This window comes from Leptodactylus fuscus, chromosome 5, assembly GCF_031893055.1.
Source record: "Leptodactylus fuscus isolate aLepFus1 chromosome 5, aLepFus1.hap2, whole genome shotgun sequence".
NCBI lineage: Eukaryota > Metazoa > Chordata > Amphibia > Anura > Leptodactylidae > Leptodactylus > Leptodactylus fuscus.
In genome coordinates, this window is record NC_134269.1 from 72,633,830 (window position 1) to 72,652,535 (window position 18,706).

Consider the following 18,706-nt stretch of genomic DNA (forward strand, 5'->3'; position numbering starts at 1 on the left):
ACTTGCTCTGCACTTTACCTTAATTCAGCTTCAGTTTCAGAAGTAGCATTTCAGGAATGTCCCTCTCTGCCATGTGGACACTGCCGTAGGACTTGCTTACCTTATCTACTACCAGCAAATCGTCAGAAGCTTACCAAACAGGTCTGTGATGACTGAGAGCGGATGCGCATGTTTACAGTGACAGCTCCTAAACCATTTGTAACATATTACCAGGTGATTTCTTTATAAATGTGTCAGTCACATTATCCTATGGAACTTTCCATCCTAAAAATAAGTCTGCAGACTGATCCATTATGGCAGGTTTCACTGGCTTTACAGATGTCTTCATAGATTGTAAGCTCTTGCGAGCAGGGCCCTCAGTCCCATTGTGTGAAATGACTTTCTTTGTAACATATCTTTCTGTCTGTATTTGAACCCTACAAATTGTACAGCGCTGCGAAATATGTTGGCGCTATAGAAATAAAATTTATTCATTATTATTATTGTCTTTGAGACATGTTTTGCCTTGTTTATTAGTATTTGTAATACAAAATCACAAGTTATTAATAAGTGAATTGGAATGTATAAATTACACATAGCTTTATTGAACAGTTTGTCTCCTTAGATGTTATTTTTCCTGTTTGTTGATTGTCACATTACTGATAGTGTTTTTTTTACAGTAATAATCCAGAACACCAGATCTCACGGAGAATTTGCTAGCAATGAGTGTAGTTATTGGAATGACTGCCTTGTTGTCCCTTATATCAGTTGGACATAGATCTCCAAAGGTTCTTGAGTAAGGCTTAAGATGAAGGGTTTACTTCCATGCAGTTTTATTTTACTGAGACAAATATTGTAACTAACTTTTATTTTTCAATCTTCTACCAGGAATACCAGGTCTAGTAACGCCATTCTCAGACACAGTCATAGTTATGCAGGATGTTATTGGACTCCGCTCTGAGCTAGAAAAAGGCTCCTTTGTTTGTCAGTCTAATTTGAGTAATGTGGGCAGACAGGCCCCTACTTCTGTAGGGTGGGATGGAGATTTGATTGTGAAACCTGCAGATGGGGGGGGGGGGAGGTTCTAGTTGTAATGGACAGATGTAACAATTTTGCAGTAACTGTGTGGCACTAAGGTTTATCCTGAACTGACTCATAATCCTGTGTCCAACAAAATTAGAATACTAGCCTTCCACTGGCACCAAATACTATTAAGAAAATGTGATGGATGTTTTATTTAACTTACATGTAACTTACATCTAATCTTACATCTAGTGCTCTGTGTATTACCAATGGCCCATAAACCAATTGTGGTGTCAACATATTCAATTTTACCCAAAATCTAATGTGCAAGTAGCCTGCGAACCACATCTGACAGTAGATATTGGATAAACTAAGGACTGGGCAGATGGATTTCAATTGCCCAAATCTTTTGTTGATAATGGCGGCCACAGCAAAAACTTAATACGTGACCGGATTTGTTGACCCAAAAAGTACTGCACTAAGTCCAACTTGTGAAAACACACGCTTTATTGCAAACACACCGAATCTTAACACACGAATATATTATATACTGTATAACTGTGCATAAAAAGGGATACTGTCCATAACATGCTATCCTTAGGGTGTAATGAAAAGGTGATTTCCTTTTTTATGGATTTATTTAATCTGGTACTTCATGAAAATTTATTTATGCTTCAAGATGACTTATCAGAAGCAGGACACCAGCATCCAATGTCACCCTACCATAAGCCAATTGATTTATGTAGGTAACTTTGAAGCAACATATGTCTATAAAAATGAGTTATTTACCAAATGTGCAAAATTGTGGAAAAGAAACTGACATTTTTACATAAGGGTTGGGTTTTGTTGAACTCCTTGGAGCTATTCAATTCTCTATTCATTTCCATTATGATGGTATCAATTTTCTGGATTGACTGATGTGTAAGTATAGCACTGGGGGGTTGTCTACAGAGCTGTACTCAAGACAGATGATCACAATGACCTATTGTTCTCGAGTTTTCATTCACTAGCCACAAAGAATCCCTCCCCTTGCTGCTTGAAGGGTTTGTAAAATGTTTAAAGGGAATGTTGTAAAAGTGTTGCAAATTTATTTACTAATTAACTGCTTCATGCCTGTGAAATTTTTCATTGTGTTTTTTTCTTCTACTTCCTTCCAAGCCCATAGATTTATTTTATTTTCTATTTACAAAGTTGTATGTATTTTTTTAAGGGACAAATTGTACTTCCTATTGGCACCATGACCGATTTTCTTTCTGGTTTCGTTTCATTGGTGTTCACTGTTTGGTAAAAATGACACATTGCATGGCAATACCAAATTTATATCGTTTTTGTTTATTTTAATAATGTTACATTTAAAAATATGACAATATATTGACATGTGACCAAATTATTTTTTTTTTTTTTTTTTTTTATAGTTCGGTGTACAAAACTGTGTCATGTAGTTTTTATGGGTAGTGTTTTGGAGAATGTCTGATGCTTTCATCACTTTTTTTTTTTAACTGGCCAAAAAAAAAAAAAAAAAGCAGAGATTTACTTTTCCATTGCAGCATTCATTAACTGGTATCTGACAAAAGTGAGTACACCCTTCACATTTTTGTGATTATTTCATTATATATTTTCATGGGACAACACTGAAGATATGACACTGATACAATGTAAAAGTAGTCAGGGTACAGCTTGTATAACAATGTAAATTTGGTGTGTCAACAAAATCACTCAACACACAGCCATTAATGTCTAATCCCCTGGCAACAAAAGAGAGTACAACACCTAAGGGATAATGGAGGTCTTGGAGGTGCGTTTGGGGTTATTTTGGAATACTGCCCTGCGGCCTAGTTTCCAAAGGGAGGGGATCATGCTCTGCTTCAGTATGCTACACTACATGTTGGCATTCACGGTTCCCTCCCCACAGTTGGAAGAACTCATGCAGCCTCAAACCATGACACAACTATCACCATGCTTGACTGCAGGCCAGAAACACTTGTCTCTGTACTCCTCACCTGGTTGCCGCCATACACGAATTACGCCATCTGAACCAAACAAGTTTATCTTGGGCTCATCAGACCACAGGACATGGTTCCAGTAATCCATGTCCTTAGTCTGCTTGTCTTCAGCAAACTGTTTGAGGGCTTTGTTGTGCATCATTTTTAGAGTCTGCAAAGGTTCAGCTATCACTTCAAATCTAGTTTCCATAAAGCAAATATAAAAACTTGTCCAAGTGAGCCGGATTCTTGTCCCATACTTATCTATTGTTTGCTTACAGGGATCTTAAGTGGGATTTTGCCCAGTGGACTGCATCTATTGAAGAGGTCAATAGACCCAACACTCATGGTAGTTTTGAAAATTTACAAGCAGTGATTTAGTGTGACACTTTTGTAACCTTCTGACTCCTTACTGGAGAGAGTTTCACTGTCATGGAGTGTGAGCTGACCAAAAACCCCACAAACTTGATTTCCTGTAATGGACAGAGTTGGGATTTTTTCTTGTTTGCAAGAAATCTATGCTTCTCCATAGCCATCTGAAGATGAATAAAACACAATTCCCTTGAAGGAGATACAAGCAGCCAGTCGTTCAGGTATGGTATTACTGTAATTCCCTGAAGATGTAAAGCTTATGATGACCCTCATAAACACTTGAGAAGATCCCAAATGGAAAACATCTGAACTGGTAATGTAATATTCTTATTTCTATCTGTATGGCAATTCTCAGAAAGCTGTGATGAGCTTGCACAAGGTGGATATGCCGGTATGCATCTGAAAGGTTGATTGAGACCAGGAAGTCTCCCTTCTGGATAATGGCCAGCACTGACCGGATTGGTCTCCTTTCTAAACATTTTCTTTAAACAGGAATCCGTTGAGATATGTTAAATCTATGACAAGGCACCATTTGTTGTCTGGTTTTGGTACCAGCTAACTCTGGAATGCACTAATATCTCCTTGTTGACTGCATGGGACGGATTCTAATGTGTTTTTTTCTACAAATTCGTAAACTAGTTGAAGGAGAAACGAGTCGACTTGAATGGTAAGAAATCTGTCTGCTGGAAACAAATGGAACCCTAAAGAATATCCTCTTCTTATTGTGGAAGATACCTATTCGTCTGAGGAAGTTTGTAACCATGCCGAGAAAGAGAGAATTCGTTTTCCTCCCACTGGTGGTGATTGAGACTTTGTGTCGACTTAGATTTTGTGTCGATCTACCTTTTTCAGAAGTTAGAAGGAGCACCTTGGCGCAGTCTATACCCTCATTTTTTTATTTGATACCTAGTCTGCAAGGAGAGAGGATTCCAAAGAAAGAAATAAATATATATATATATATATATATATATATATATATATATATATATATATATATATAGTGAGGTCCACTTTAGGAACTGAAGCCCACTGGTTAGCAAATCGTTGATCAATTTTATATACAGATGTTTTGCCAGGTTTAGATCATTCTTTCTTTAAACATTCAGAATGGTCTGGGAATCCTTTATCTTTGTTTTATTTTACCAATGTTGTGGATAGTTGCTCCTTAAACCATGCTAATAAAGATTGGGCTTCCACCACATGTGTCTTTCTCTTCTGGATCTCCACACACACAAAACATATATTCAAAGGGTTTTGGTCTGAGATTGGTTAATTACATTTTTCACAATTCTATGCTTGGACTTTCTTCTTCTTACCACTCTCCTGACAAGGTGAGGACATCTAGTGCTGAAGAGAGTGCACAACCCTTTAGGACTATGCCCCATAAATGTTTTGGATTGACATTACAACATGACAAGTGTATTATTTTCAAACTACATCAGCAACATGTATATTTTTTGATAAATCACTAACATACAATAGGATAGCATAACTTCTTAATGGAGCACTCTGTATTAATTGAAATAAAATATATTTCAACCCTTTTATACAAACCTTTTTTACGGGTAATATTCATTTTAATCTGGAAGACAAATGATAAAACTGTGCCAGTAGTCAACCGTACAATAGCGATAAATTAGCCAAATACAACACAGCTGAGCCTATATACACTTAAAGGGGTTGTCCCATGAAAAGCATCCTATCTATACTGTTAGTTTATGTAGATTTAAGCCTTTTCCTAAGTATACTACTTTATCAAAACTGCTTTGTTTAAGGGGGGGGGGGGGGGGGGGGCTGACAAGCAACAGAGCTCCTCAGATAGGGGAGGTGAGAGCTCCAGGATTACTGTGCTGTACTTCAGCTTTTCCACTTATGAGCAGATTTAATTAAATTTGGCTGATAAGGGCTGAGATGAGGAGTCCTTATGCATGTAATGCAAGCTGACTCAAATCCAGCTCTGCTACATCAGCTTCTACTTCAGCTTCATACTGTGGTAATGCATTTACAACTAATCCCTCATTACTTACTGCAAACATAGCAGATAGCAGAGCAAGTGAAACCCCGCCCACCAATGTGCCAAGAAATCCAGGAAGTGAAGAGAGCACAGAGCACTGCAGGCTGCAGAACAAGAGTTATGGGAATACCCCTTTAATCATGCTAGACACCAATCACAATGTCACTAGTATAGCCTTGCTGCTTTACTCACCATTTGTGGTCTGAGGATTTTGCTTCTTTCAGCAAATATTGCTTAAACATTGCCGATGTTTAAATTGCCTCTAAAATCTTGCGAGATTTTCTCACTGAGCATGCGCATAACTCCTCTTGCTTCTTCCTTTTCCAATATGGCCCATCATGGGAACGAGGCTGCGCTGCACTTATTTCCCTGAACACTTTTGAAGTTCAAGACCAACATTTTCACCAGAAGCAACTGCAACAACAAGCTTCCTGGGATTTTTCCAATATAGTCTATGCTTACCCATATTATTGGAGGTATCTAGGTGTTTAAGTAGTGGCATATACTGAAACTCAAAAATCTCCTGACATATAACACTGTATATGTACACAGTGGCATATATTTTCCAGGGTTACTATTCCACACATTTAAAATAAATAAAAATTACTGAAATACTCCTCCCGCATTCAAATGTCATAAAAACACTCATTCAGTGGAAAAAGTGCCCAGATGGATATCCTGCGCATGCTCAGTCAGCTCTGCCATCAGGCTTTAGGCAGAGCCGACTGCATGTCTGTTCAGCTATTTTACTGTGGCCACTTACAGGAACAGTATGCTCGTGTAAGTGGCCATGGTAAAATGGCCGAATAGTTGTGCAGTCGGCTTAGCCCAAAGCCTGATGGCAGAACTGATTTCCATCCCGAAAGCACACTCGGCCTGGTGGTGAAGACACACAGGACACAGCGGAGAGGTGAGGCTGAAGAAGATGGAGGAGTTGCTGGAGAGTCTTCAGGCAGCACAGGGGACGCCCCCTGTGCTATATGGAGACTCATTTGCATACAAGGAAAAAACTGAATATCAAAGGAACAGCAGTGCAGAGCAGTATTATAAAGGTAGAGGACGAATAGTCTTAAGGCTATTCCGACGTGGCATTACCTCAAAAAAGGGGTAATGATATAATCCCTTTCATACAATACCTAAGTTGATTCATCCTGTTAAACAGTAAAGACAAAATTTACAGCAAACTATTTAGAAACATAAGTTTGTGTGAAGAATAAATTTATTTTAGATTTTTTAAAAGATTTAAATGATATATAAAATGTATACAGTATATTTCATTTTTCCCCAGCCACATAAAACAATTTTAACAGCTAATTTGTTCGTGCCTTTATAAGTATTGTATCTATAAGATACACTACAGAGTAAAAATGTATAGAACTTAATTATTCGTTCTTTAGTTAAAACCTGCATATAGTACCTTTAACAAAAAAAAAAAAAAAAAAAAAGTCTCTTGACATAAACTCTCAACATTGGGAATAATTAGATTACAATTCATTGGCCATGTTGCATTGCATTGTCTCATAATTTACAACCACTTTAGTAATTCATTAAAACAGGTACCACATAACAATAAAGATCTTTGTACAGACATTTAAATACATTGAAAAAAAATTAAGAGATTTTATACATTCTTTTTTGATATACAGGTTGTACAGTTTGAGGTCTTTGGAAGATAACTTCTGAAGCAGACATGATATACTAGAAAAGCACTTATCTTTACAAGGCAACTTGAAGGGACATTTTTCCCCATTTGTTCTAGAATACAATAATCATCTGCTGATCATGGCTTTACTAAAGAACTGGTAAAATTGAAATATAGAAAATATAGCCGCTATACACAGTTAAAACTCAAGTCACCATTTTATGTTTATTACCAATGCACTGCCTTATGATGTATCCATAGGAAGTTGCCATGTTTGAAAACCCCAAAGGAAACCTCATGTACTTCTCCAGCTATTTAACAAGGCATTCCAAAATGGTAGTTTACCCAAAACCTGGATAAACTGACTGCTAAAACTCAGGCCTAGGCCCAAGGTAGGACCCATCATGTAAGGTCATCTACTTTACAAAATAAGTAGACATAACAGAAAAACATCAAGACTCCTAGCAGCATGCACATATGTGCAATACCCAACTTATTCTGAGGGCTTGAGAATGCTCAGCCATATCTGGGATCTCAGTTACAGCATTAAACGGATAGAATTCTTTGACTCTTTGGTGGAACCATCAGTATCAGTCGAATCTGGATGTTCATCCTGAGGGAATATAATTTTGTCTGGTGTGTAGTCATTCCTCTTCAAGTCTTTAAAGAAAAAGACGACAGATAAGCAATGTTTTAGTACCAGGGGGACATCATCGACACAACAGTTTACACATATGGCGACAAAGTAGAGAGTCAATACACCATTAAACGTCAACAAAGGAATTTGGGGGCCCACATGATTCAGAGTGACATAAGATACTGAACATCACTTCAGTTCCCTCTCCCACCTGCCCTTTTCCTGCTCCACCTCTCGGACCTCCCTCTTCATACTTATCGCAAGTCTTCCCTCCGTAATGTAATTAATGTGGCTTGGGCCTGCGTCCCGGCGCTCTGGAAGTCCCCCAATCCCCCCTCGCTCTGCCACTGGCTTCACAAGGTTGAGGACATCGGGGTCCTGGGGGACCTCACCACGTCACTCCGGGACGCACGAGAGGCCTGGTGGGCTGACATGGTTGATGGTTGGAGCTTGGCGCTGTTCACTAGTCCAACCCTACCCCCCCTTGTACTATCTTGGTTGTCTGTCTCTTGTTTGCTTTTGAGTCTCGCGCTATGTTTTTGTTTCGTCCGTTTGGACATGTTATTCTGTATGATTTACTGTCACTGCCACGTTATACCATTGTTTGTTTATTGATAATTTGTTTAAAAATAAAGAATTTATAAAAAAAAAAAAAAAATATTGGACATCATGCGAGTCCATATTTTATCATACTGCTCCACAATATTAGATACAATAGTAGTAAAATTTTCACCACATGCAATAAATGTTATTCATCAAAACCATCTAAAATTAACTTGACATTTCTTTGACTAGCAATTAGATGGCTCAGATTCATCAAATGGTCTCAAGTCCTTGATGAATTTGACAATTTAAGAAAGGGCACTATTCTCGAAACTGGCGAAATGTATCCAGTCACAGTAACTTCAGAGGTGTGAGGGGATTGAAAACCTCTCACCATTTATTTTACATGGTGCATTTTGAAAGAGGCGATTTACACTTTGGAGCAAATTCTTGCCACATTTTTAATAAGCACAATTAAGGAATTAAATTCCCAATGCTATGCTGGCAACGCACTTTGCATGAGAACTCAAAATTACTATAAGTCACAGTTGAGGACAGTTTTGGGCGAAGTAAAAAAAAAAATAAAAAAAAATGAAAAGAAATTTACCAACTCCACCTTCAAAATAAGATTAAGATTAATTTTTAATTATACAGTTAATTAGATGAAGAGCTTGTTACACATCTACTTCAATTGAAATTCCCTGACTATCAGAATTACAGGAGCTTCATTGCTTATTTATGAAGAAACCTGAGTGGGAAATGGGAGACGAGCCCTGAAGAAACAAATGAATCATTACTACAATAACTACATTTGTACGGATCCAACATTAGTTCTAGTTGGTTAGAGAAAGTTATTTCACCAATCTTAGCAGACTGAATGAAGATCTCGGAAAGATTTTTTCACAAGGATTGAGTATGCAATAGATATTTTGCAATTTACTCAATTTTATTGACCAAATTCCTAACAATAAGGAATATCAGACAAGTTAGTCATATGGGGGTAAACTGACGTGTGTATAGCAGTTGTACAGGCCTTATACACAGATCAGACTGCAAGAATTTCGGGACATTTATTAGTATTAGAAATGTGTATATAGAAACGATATACTGCAGATGTCACTGAATTGACTAGTACTACAACCACATTTGTACCACATTTGTCCTTCTGTCTCCAAAATAAGTTAGTGAGTAATGTAACATGTAGTTTACCTGGAAGCTTAAGCTTTCTGCAGATGGAATTGCAATGGTGTTTAGCACGGAAATTTTTAATGGCATCATCTCCTAAATTGGCTGGTCCAAATATCATGTCTGATGACCTATAGAAATATACCCATGTTAGTGCTGAATGTTTCTATGACATCCCTTACACCTAGACATTCCAGAGGTTTCCAAAATAATAGTAAATCTACGTTATATTTTAGTCAATAACTTGCCTTTTCTCTCCAGACTTTATAACTGAAGGATCAGTAAGGTTTTCTCCAACACCTGTAAATAGATAAAAAGTTACTAAATTTGTATCGAACATCTGATGTATTCAACTCTGAAGTGCATACTATGATATCCATAATTTAAAAAAAAAAAAAAAAAAAAAAAAAAAAAAAAAAATGAATCCATACTAGATTTAAAAAAAAAAAAAAAAAAAAAAAAAATTCTTAGTCTTACCTTGCAAATCCAGAACCAAAAGTTCTCCTCTTGTGTATTCAAAGGTCCAATGACTGAAAGACAACATGGTTTCCTCCAACATATTGGTTGGAACACGCTCATCTCCATTGTTGTTGTTATATTTTCGGAACTCTCCATTCATACACTCCTCGATTGCAAACCACTGCCCGGCCGAATGACAATATAACAAAAACACTTCCAAAAACCTGCAGATGGAAAACATACAAAAAGCTCAAATTGAAATACTCTTGGGATAGCTCAGCAATATTTTTAGACCAGAAAACCCCTTTAGCTCAGACCCTGAAACAGGATTCCACAGCTGAAGATTAAGCCAGGCTTTCCCTGTGTTAATACAGATGGCTTATACTTCGTACTGCGCATTATTGTACAAATGGGACTAAACAGTCATCAATCATATTATAAGATTCTAATCTAATGATACTTATCTCAAAATTACTGTAACCGGCATACAAAGATTTGAAGTTTAGTTTTATATTCAGATGTCAAAGTGAAAGACTTTCTTTCCCAGTAACGTGGAGACAACTATAATGGGATGAGACCCTGTACCTTGGAGAGTATGGGATGGACTTGGGTTTCATTGCATTGAAGGCAAATGTCATTTTCTGTGCTGCCCTTTGCTGTTGTATTTCCTAAAAGAGAGCATGCATTAGCGAAAGTTGACAACTTCAACTCGGTGCATCCAAATAGAAGAAGCAGATTTTCATACAGACAATAACAGCAATATCTTGGCAGTGGAGGCAATGGGAAAACACTGATTCAGGTGACCCTAACCTACATCCTGGATTCTATTGACAGACTCCCTTTAAGAGCATTTTAGACTTTTTTGTGCCTTCCTTGACCAACTGAATACTTAGGATGTGCCAAAAGATGGTCTAAATAAAATGAACCAGTAGGCAGTATACAGTCTGAATACAGTGTACAGAGCTGGAAGCAGAAGGCTCTGTATGCTGTGCTGTGGACTTCCTAGAGTTCTGCAGCAGAAAAAAAGCTAATAGGTGGAGGTGCAGGCATTGGACCCCTGCAGGTCTGATATTCATAATAATGCGTCATTAATAGCAAAAATCCACTTTAGAACTCAAATACCGTATTTTTCGGACTATAAGACGCACTTTTTTTCCTCCCAATATGGGAGCAAAATGTGTGTGCGTCTTATAGTCCGAATGCAGCGTGTGCAGCGTCTGTGTCCCGCCTGTGCAAATCAAAAGGAGAGCAGCACGGTGCCTGCCTGGTCTGCCCCTCCTTCCCTGTCTGTGTCGCATCATTGCAGGAGCGAGATCTGAGAGGCAGGGAAGTAGGGGCGGGCCGCAACAGGTGAAGGAAGCGTGGTTTCAAGCTTGCCGAGAAAACCCCGCCTCCTTCTCCCGTCTGGCCCGCCCCTCCTTCACTGCCTCTCAGATCTGGCTCCTGCAATGAAGCCACACAGACAGGGAAGGAGGGGCGGGCCAAACGGGAGGAGGCGTGGTTCTCGGCAAGCTTGAAACCACGCCTCCTTCACCCGTCTGGCCCGCCCCTACTTCCCTGCCTGTGTGGCTTCATTGTAGGAGCAAGATCTGAGAGGCAGTGAAGGAGGGACGAGCCAGACGGGTGAAAGAGGCGTGTTTTCAAGTTTGCTTAGAAAACCACACCTCCTTCACCCGTCTGGCCCGCCCCTTTTTCTCTTCTTGCATAGCTTCACTGCAGGGTGTCTCTTTCCAACCATGGATGCCAAACCTGTGCACAAAGTGCATGATATATTATACACACACACACACACACACACATATATATGTTCAAATCACCCCATATCCCTAGAATACATATAAAACAAAAACATTACTGTTGAAACACATACACATTTGGTATCCCTGTGTCCGAAAACCCCCGATTCTATTTACATTGGTGAAATATTATATTAGGTTATTAAATATTTTACCAATTTTTTTTGCTTAAAATTTTTTTTCCCCTATTTTCCTCCTCTAAAACCTATGGTCCGGTGCGTCTTATAGTCCGAAAAATACGGTACTTACTTTAAGACAGAGGTGCAGAACAGTATCTTCCTTGTACACCCCTGACCAGGTATTCACCACCTCAGGAAGGAAGGACTTGATGATGTAGAGATGTCCAGCCTTCAGGATGTCATTCTCTGACCAAGTACATGCCACTTTCACAGCCCTTCTTAATCCTCCTCCCATTTCTTCCTTACTCAGAAACTCGATCTTGGCGCACAGACCCCTCTGTGACCAGGAGGACATGCTGTTATTTAGGATGCTAGGAGAACTCTCCTCCAGGCGATACACCGTGACCAGCTCTCCTGTAATATTTACATATAAGAGAATACATAATTTCCAGGAAGACATAAAATAGCAGCAGTGGTTCAAGTAACAGACATTCAATAGCAATTCTATAGGTCTGAAATCACCATTATTTGTGTATGTAGATTGTAGTGGTGTATATACAAGTTAGAGGTTGTAATGCAAAACTAAGAAAATCATCATCATGTCTGGCTTACTTCTCTTCAAACTTTTCTACATTTCTATAACAGGATTCTGCCACAAGATGGCAGTGTGGCAAGTAAAACTGGATAAAACTACCCCAGTCTGCACTATGAGGAGTAAAGCAGGTCTATTATGCAAGGCCACTATTATTAACAAGTACAAGTCTACTCTCCTAATAACCCTCTGCTATGCTTATAACTATAAGCCCACTGCTATCTCCGAATCCGTCCATTAGTCAGAAGATACCAAAATGTGCAAATATGTTGCCCTTACAAGTCGCAGTAACAAACAATGAAATCTTACCTTTGAGAGGAACAGGGGTGAAAGGAATACTTTGGGCCAATCGCATTAGGTTGTTTCGTTCAACAGCTGTGTAAGATGACATTTGTTAGGAAATCAGTATTTCACATTGAGAAGGTTTTCTGGGATACAAGTATTGATTATCCATCCTTACAGACTGCGGGGTTTAACACCTGGGGCTCTGACTGATCAGCGTGAACACTGTGGCCTTTTCACTGAATACCGGGTACAGCTCTGCACATTAAGAAGATGCTGTGCTTGGTATTACAGCCCATTTGTGTGAAGGGGAATGAGCTGCAAACAAGCGCCAAATGATCACTGGCCCGAGAAGCAGAAGAGCACTCACATGAGCCCCACTGCCACTCCGAACAGCTGATCTGTGAGGGTCCCAGGTACTGGACCCACCAGCAATCAGATATTGATAACTTATCTTGAGGATAGGATCATCATTACGTAAATTCAGAAAAATCCTTTGAACCATTGATAGTGTGTACTTACAACAAGGAACTAACCTGAATAGCAATAATTGATGTCCACTATTGGTTTGAAGGGTGAGCCAATACCTACAACAGAAAGGTTTAAGGTTTAGTAACAAAGAATTATTATATTATATGAATTCTTCTGTGTATTGTCAGGAGACACTTACCATTCAAGGCGTCCTCCTCTGCTGGGGGTCTGTATGGAGAAGACATAAGCATAAAAATTCATGTGTAAGAAAAGATAAAAGACAACAAAGTATGGCCATGCCATGAATAGTTTTGTATTTTCTGAAAGGCAGCACATACTCATTTATGCGATACAAGTCTTTTATGATATGCCATACAAAGCTATCAAAAATGACATGTCTGAAGCCTTATGGTAAGGTAAGTAATGCACACAGCTTAAGACAGATTTCTATATAATTTCATTCTATGTGACTGGGAAGGGGTCGAGCCTTACTTTGGTTTACTTGCAGATGATGAATGAGACTGCAACCAATCCTGTAAAAGAAATATACATGCAATGTTACAACGTGGAGAGGGAAAGTATAGCATACAAGTTTTTCTAAAATAGGTGGCTGTCTTTATTCTGTGTTGTATAGAGTTCAAAGCTCTGTGTGTTCACTACATACAAACTGCTGTTTTGTATGGTCATGTACTGTTCTATGTGACACGGAACAGTGTGTGTAAGGTAGCATGGCTATCACATAGATGTGGAAACCCCAGAATACTACATCTGTTCTATCCTATTGTGGCGCATCATCATCATCATAGAGGGAAATTCCCTTTTTGGGGCTTCAATATGAACCAGAACAAAACCAGTACATATGTGCAGCTGCATATCTGTTAGGCCTAAGTCATCCATACATTACACAGTCAGCCATAAATCCATTTTTTCTTGGCTTAGGAATTTAGCACTAAAAAGAGTTTTCACTATTCACTACACATTCATGACATTGATATGGATTGCCAAATATATTTAAATGATACTAATCTATGTATTGGGACCCCTCTAGATGCTGACAACACAAGTCATGGGGTAAGTTGGAGGTGTAAATTATGAAAGAGGGACATGAAACAGGATGCCTTGTATTTTATTTTTGTACGCATTAGTAAATATAGGAGCACTGTTGCTATATGGGGAGGAAAAAAGATGTCTGTCAAAGTACCAGTGGTGGTAAAAACAGGTGAGAGCACACCAAACAGCTAAAATAAGTACACAAAAAATAGGTTTTGAGAATTTTTCTCCTTACTTTAGTACAGACACACCAATAGCCTCTTGTCTGAAGTGGAAAGTGAGCTCAGTCTTATGGGTACAAAAACTTCTGAGACGGAACTCAAAGTGTGTGTAAGATGTCTTTCCAGGTATCTGTAAAGTAGTCATTGCACCCTCTAGGTGCAGCCGTTTCTCCTTTGCAAGCAAAGGTGTGGGACTAGAATGGACTTAACAGCCTGAAAGGTGCTACTGCAAGTGGGTCTATCAGCAGAATATACTGTTCCCCGAAAGGGCAGCATATTACAGATACAAGCTGTGGCCATATGAGTCAAAACGGCATGATGAAATAATACAGCACAATCTTAGTTAAGGGTGCACAAAGTTCATATGGACAGAATTTCCACCACTCTCCCTTCTATACATATATACTGAGAAATATGTCAATCAGTGCATATGGGGGCAGGGCAGTGTTCTGCTCTTAAATAGGCAACTTCTGTATTCTACCATTGTTTTGTTCCGAATATTAAAAGATACAATATGCTATTTGTTATATGCTGCCCTTACATAGGACAGCATATTCTGCTAACAGATATTGTTTAATATGTACTATACTAATACACGTGAATGTTTGCACACACTATAGACTTTGCATTGCTAAACTGAGCAAGGCTGCCAACTTGAGGGCACTATGACAACAAAAGGGTTAGCAAAACTAGGGCACTCTGTTACGCAGTCCACAGTCATGACCTTTTCTCACACTGCTCATGTAACACACTGCCCTTGATTCTGATTATTTCCCGCAAGCTTCCAAAGATCTGCCTCTGTTAAATAAAGCACCAACACATTCACTCAAGGCTATCACTCAGCTATCTGACCATACTCCAGGGCAACTGCATATTACAACGCTACAACAAAAGAGGAAAAAGTACAAACCGCTAGAAAGGTTTCTTTGGCGTCATCTACATTTGTCTCCTCTGTTAGTGAGGCTCGTCGGCTACTGGCATGCACTAAACAAAATAAAGAGCTTGTGATAAGCTTTTTCAGTTTCGCAAAAACATATGCCAATATATATATATATATATATATATATATATATATATATATATATATATATATATATATATATATATCATACTAATAACTAAATAGGATAACTCATTTTTCAGCATTTCATGTCCCTTTGTCTTGACTACAGCTTCATTACAAGGCGATCATCTCCTCCTAAATCAGCATTGAAATGACCAGTTCATACCTGGCACAGACCTCAGACATCATTTACACCAAATGATAAATCTGGCAAAGCCAATGATCCAAACCCTACACACCACGCGCCGTTTTCCAGGATGTGGAGATTTCTTTGTAAAAATGTTAGATGCTATTTTTTCTGCAACTGCAACTTAAATAGGTAGAAGCCCTGGGTTTGTAAGTTTTATTATTGGCTTACTCCACAGTTTTGTTTTTTTTTTTTACGCAGTAGACAACTGGCGCTAATGCCTCCGATCAGTCCCCGGACCGATCGGAGGCATTAACTCTTCCGGCACCTCGGTCAAAGCTGACCGAGGCGCCATTTTCCCGGTGATCACTGGCACCCAGAGTAAGCTCCGAGGCCAGTGTCGCGTTACTATGACAGCCGGGAGCCTTGTGAAGGCTCCCCGGCTTGTCATTACATTACTTCTATTGCAGGCTATGCTACATAGCTTCCAATAGAAGTGCCGGTATTTTGCAATGCATTGCAATGCATTAGCATTAGTGATCAGAACCCCTGGGGTCCAAGACCCCTAGGGGGTCTAATAAACGCAAAAAAACCCCCCAAAAAACAACAAACAAACACGAAGCCCGTAAGAAAGTCGCAGAAATGCATTTTTTTCTTCAAATCCACCCCATTCTGAATTTTTTTCCAGCTTCCCAGTGCATTATACAGAATAATTAATGGTGGCATCATGAAGAAAAATTTGTTCCACAAAGATTAAGACCTCATATGGCTCTGGGAGCGGAGAAATAAAAAAAAGTTATGAGGTTTAGAAGGAGGGGAGTCAAAAACGAAAATCAAAAATGCCATCGGCGGGAAGGGGTTAAATGTAGATTGTGAGCCCCACATACAGCTCACAATGTACATTTCTCCCTATCCGTATGTCTTTGTAGCATGGGAGGAAATCCATGCAAACACGGGGAGAACATATAAACTCCTTGCAGATGTTGTTCCTGGCGGGATTTGAACCCAGGACTTCAGTTGCCCTGGATTACTCCACTGTTGTGGCGTAAAAAGAAAAAAAAAACAAACAAAAAAAAACCCTATATTTTATTTTTCTAGTCATACTGGCAACTGACTATTTCATTATTAAAAAATCTCAAATATTTGTCTGTATGACATGGTAAAGTACTGATGTGTCAATATATTGGCCTGACTCACTTTGATCTAGCCGCAAAGACTGGGAGATTTTACTGAACTCTGTAATCCCAGCACAGGACTTCACTTGCTTCAAGGTGGAATGAGGATGTAATTCCATCTATAAGAAAAGAAAAGCTGTTTATTAAAAAGACTTCTATTGTCTTGTCAAATGTTGGAGATATTAGAAGTAAAGCAAATTACAGTGTATAACCCATTAACAACAATAAAGGTTACTGTACATATATAGTACAAAAAAACTCTAATCTGCTTAGACTATTGGAAACATGCCCATTCTTCAGAACACACAATTACAATTTCAGGATATTAGGCGTGGATTTTGCCACGTGTGGAGCCAATTTATTAGAAATGTACTGAATTCTTACCAAATCTTCAGGGTTTACGTCTTCTTCAGCTTCGTTCTCAGGAGTTTTAAGATGTTTCTGCAGAACCATAGTGTCTCTGTGACCTTATAAACAGAAAACAAAGACGAGACGAGCATTTAGAGCATGTTAGGCTAAGTTCACATGGCGGAAATGAAGAGGAATTCCTGCATGATTGAGTGGGATGCTTATTTTTTTTGTCAATGTCCTGCTGCTATTGCTGCCTCCCATTACTTTCAATTTCAGATTTGGAGTGGAATGTGACATGGATTCCTATGTGTGAATGTACCCTTAGTGGTAAGCCGCATCATGCTAAATTATTATCCTAATACTGTATTATTAAAGGTCATTTTATTAGAATTATACATTACCTCATATCTTATGGAAAGGGACTGAAAGTCTGACTTGGGCCATTTCAAACTAAAGTATTACAGTCGCATTTTAGTACCTGTATCAAAGATGAGTGACCAAGTCTGACTGCTGGACTACACAGTATAATGTTATCTAAGCTTTATAAGGAGAACCATAACTGGGGAACAAAAATGAACCTGCAATGCAAGTGAATGTGAAGCTCCCGGGTACCCCTGCCATGTTGGTTTTACTTGAAGGGGTCATAGCAACCTTTCACTGACAAACAACTTTCAGACCATATTATTACCCAGAGTTTAAAGGGGGTTTCCATGCTAAAAACATTGATCACCTATCCCAAGCATAAACCAAGTAAAGAACTGTCTGCCGTCTACTCCATTCTAAGGATATAGGTCATCAAAATTTTTAGCCCTGAAAACCAGGACAGTGAAGTCAGTGAATCAAGGCCTGTTTTGGATGAATTGGAAAAAAGTTAAAGCTAACAGCAAAATAAAATGATTAAAAAGGGCTTTCCCATTAAGGGCTCGTTGAGATGGGCACAGAGGGGACGGATTACAACGCGGAATCCATGTCATAATCTGCTCCCTCACAATGGCGGTCTATAAAGACCGCTAGTGATCTTTCCGTGAGCGGCATGTTGCCACTCACGGGAAAAAAAGAAGTGAGCTGCCCTTTCTTCTGGCGGATTCTGATGCTCATTGAGCTGCGGCATCTGCCTTGCGGCAGCACCCTCCACACTGGGCCCATTCATTTTGGACCTACTCCAGAGCAGAAAGCCGCAACTAACAGTTGTGGCAGGTGTATTTTGGTCCCGATTTTGACGCGGCTTCCTGCGTCAAAATCAGGACCAAAATATGCTATTCGGTGCCCGTGTGAACTAAACCTAATAGGAGAGATTTATCCTATCTCCTGTGGAGAGAGGATAATCATCATACTGCTGGTGCTCCAACCTTCAAGTCTTCCAGTGAAGAGGAGGAAGGGAACTAAAAAAAAAATCCCCCATACCTCCTCCATGTGACTGTTGATCACAGGGTCTGCAGGACTGCAATCTCAAACTGGACCCACTCTCCTCATTGCTGGGAACCTAGTGGTCAGAACCCCAGTACCGTGACCTTGATCCCTTATCCTGGTTACAGGGAATAATTGTTTTTTTATATACTATACTATAATCAATCTAGAGATTAGAAGTGGAATAGTACTGAGGAGAAAGACATTTTAACCTAC

The 18,706-nt window shown here is 39.1% G+C and overlaps 1 protein-coding gene across 2 annotated transcripts in view; it reads right to left on the reverse strand.

The window, feature by feature from the left end:
- Nucleotides 1-6,586: 6,586 nt before the first annotated feature.
- Nucleotides 6,587-18,706, reverse strand: part of TRPM7 (transient receptor potential cation channel subfamily M member 7) — an 80,719-nt gene continuing 68,599 nt past the window's right edge. For both annotated transcript variants that reach the window (XM_075273359.1, XM_075273358.1), the window contains 13 exons: nt 17,117-17,199; nt 16,755-16,851; nt 15,278-15,351; nt 13,589-13,629; nt 13,296-13,324; nt 13,162-13,212; nt 12,653-12,718; nt 11,882-12,165; nt 10,422-10,504; nt 9,855-10,060; nt 9,626-9,677; nt 9,402-9,508; nt 6,587-7,672 (listed from right to left, as the gene is read on the reverse strand). In XM_075273359.1, the coding sequence (XP_075129460.1) occupies nt 7,551-7,672; nt 9,402-9,508; nt 9,626-9,677; nt 9,855-10,060; nt 10,422-10,504; nt 11,882-12,165; nt 12,653-12,718; nt 13,162-13,212; nt 13,296-13,324; nt 13,589-13,629; nt 15,278-15,351; nt 16,755-16,851; nt 17,117-17,199 (1,295 nt within the window). In that variant the 3' untranslated portion in view covers nt 6,587-7,550. The remainder of the gene's footprint in view (nt 7,673-9,401; nt 9,509-9,625; nt 9,678-9,854; nt 10,061-10,421; nt 10,505-11,881; nt 12,166-12,652; nt 12,719-13,161; nt 13,213-13,295; nt 13,325-13,588; nt 13,630-15,277; nt 15,352-16,754; nt 16,852-17,116; nt 17,200-18,706) is intronic.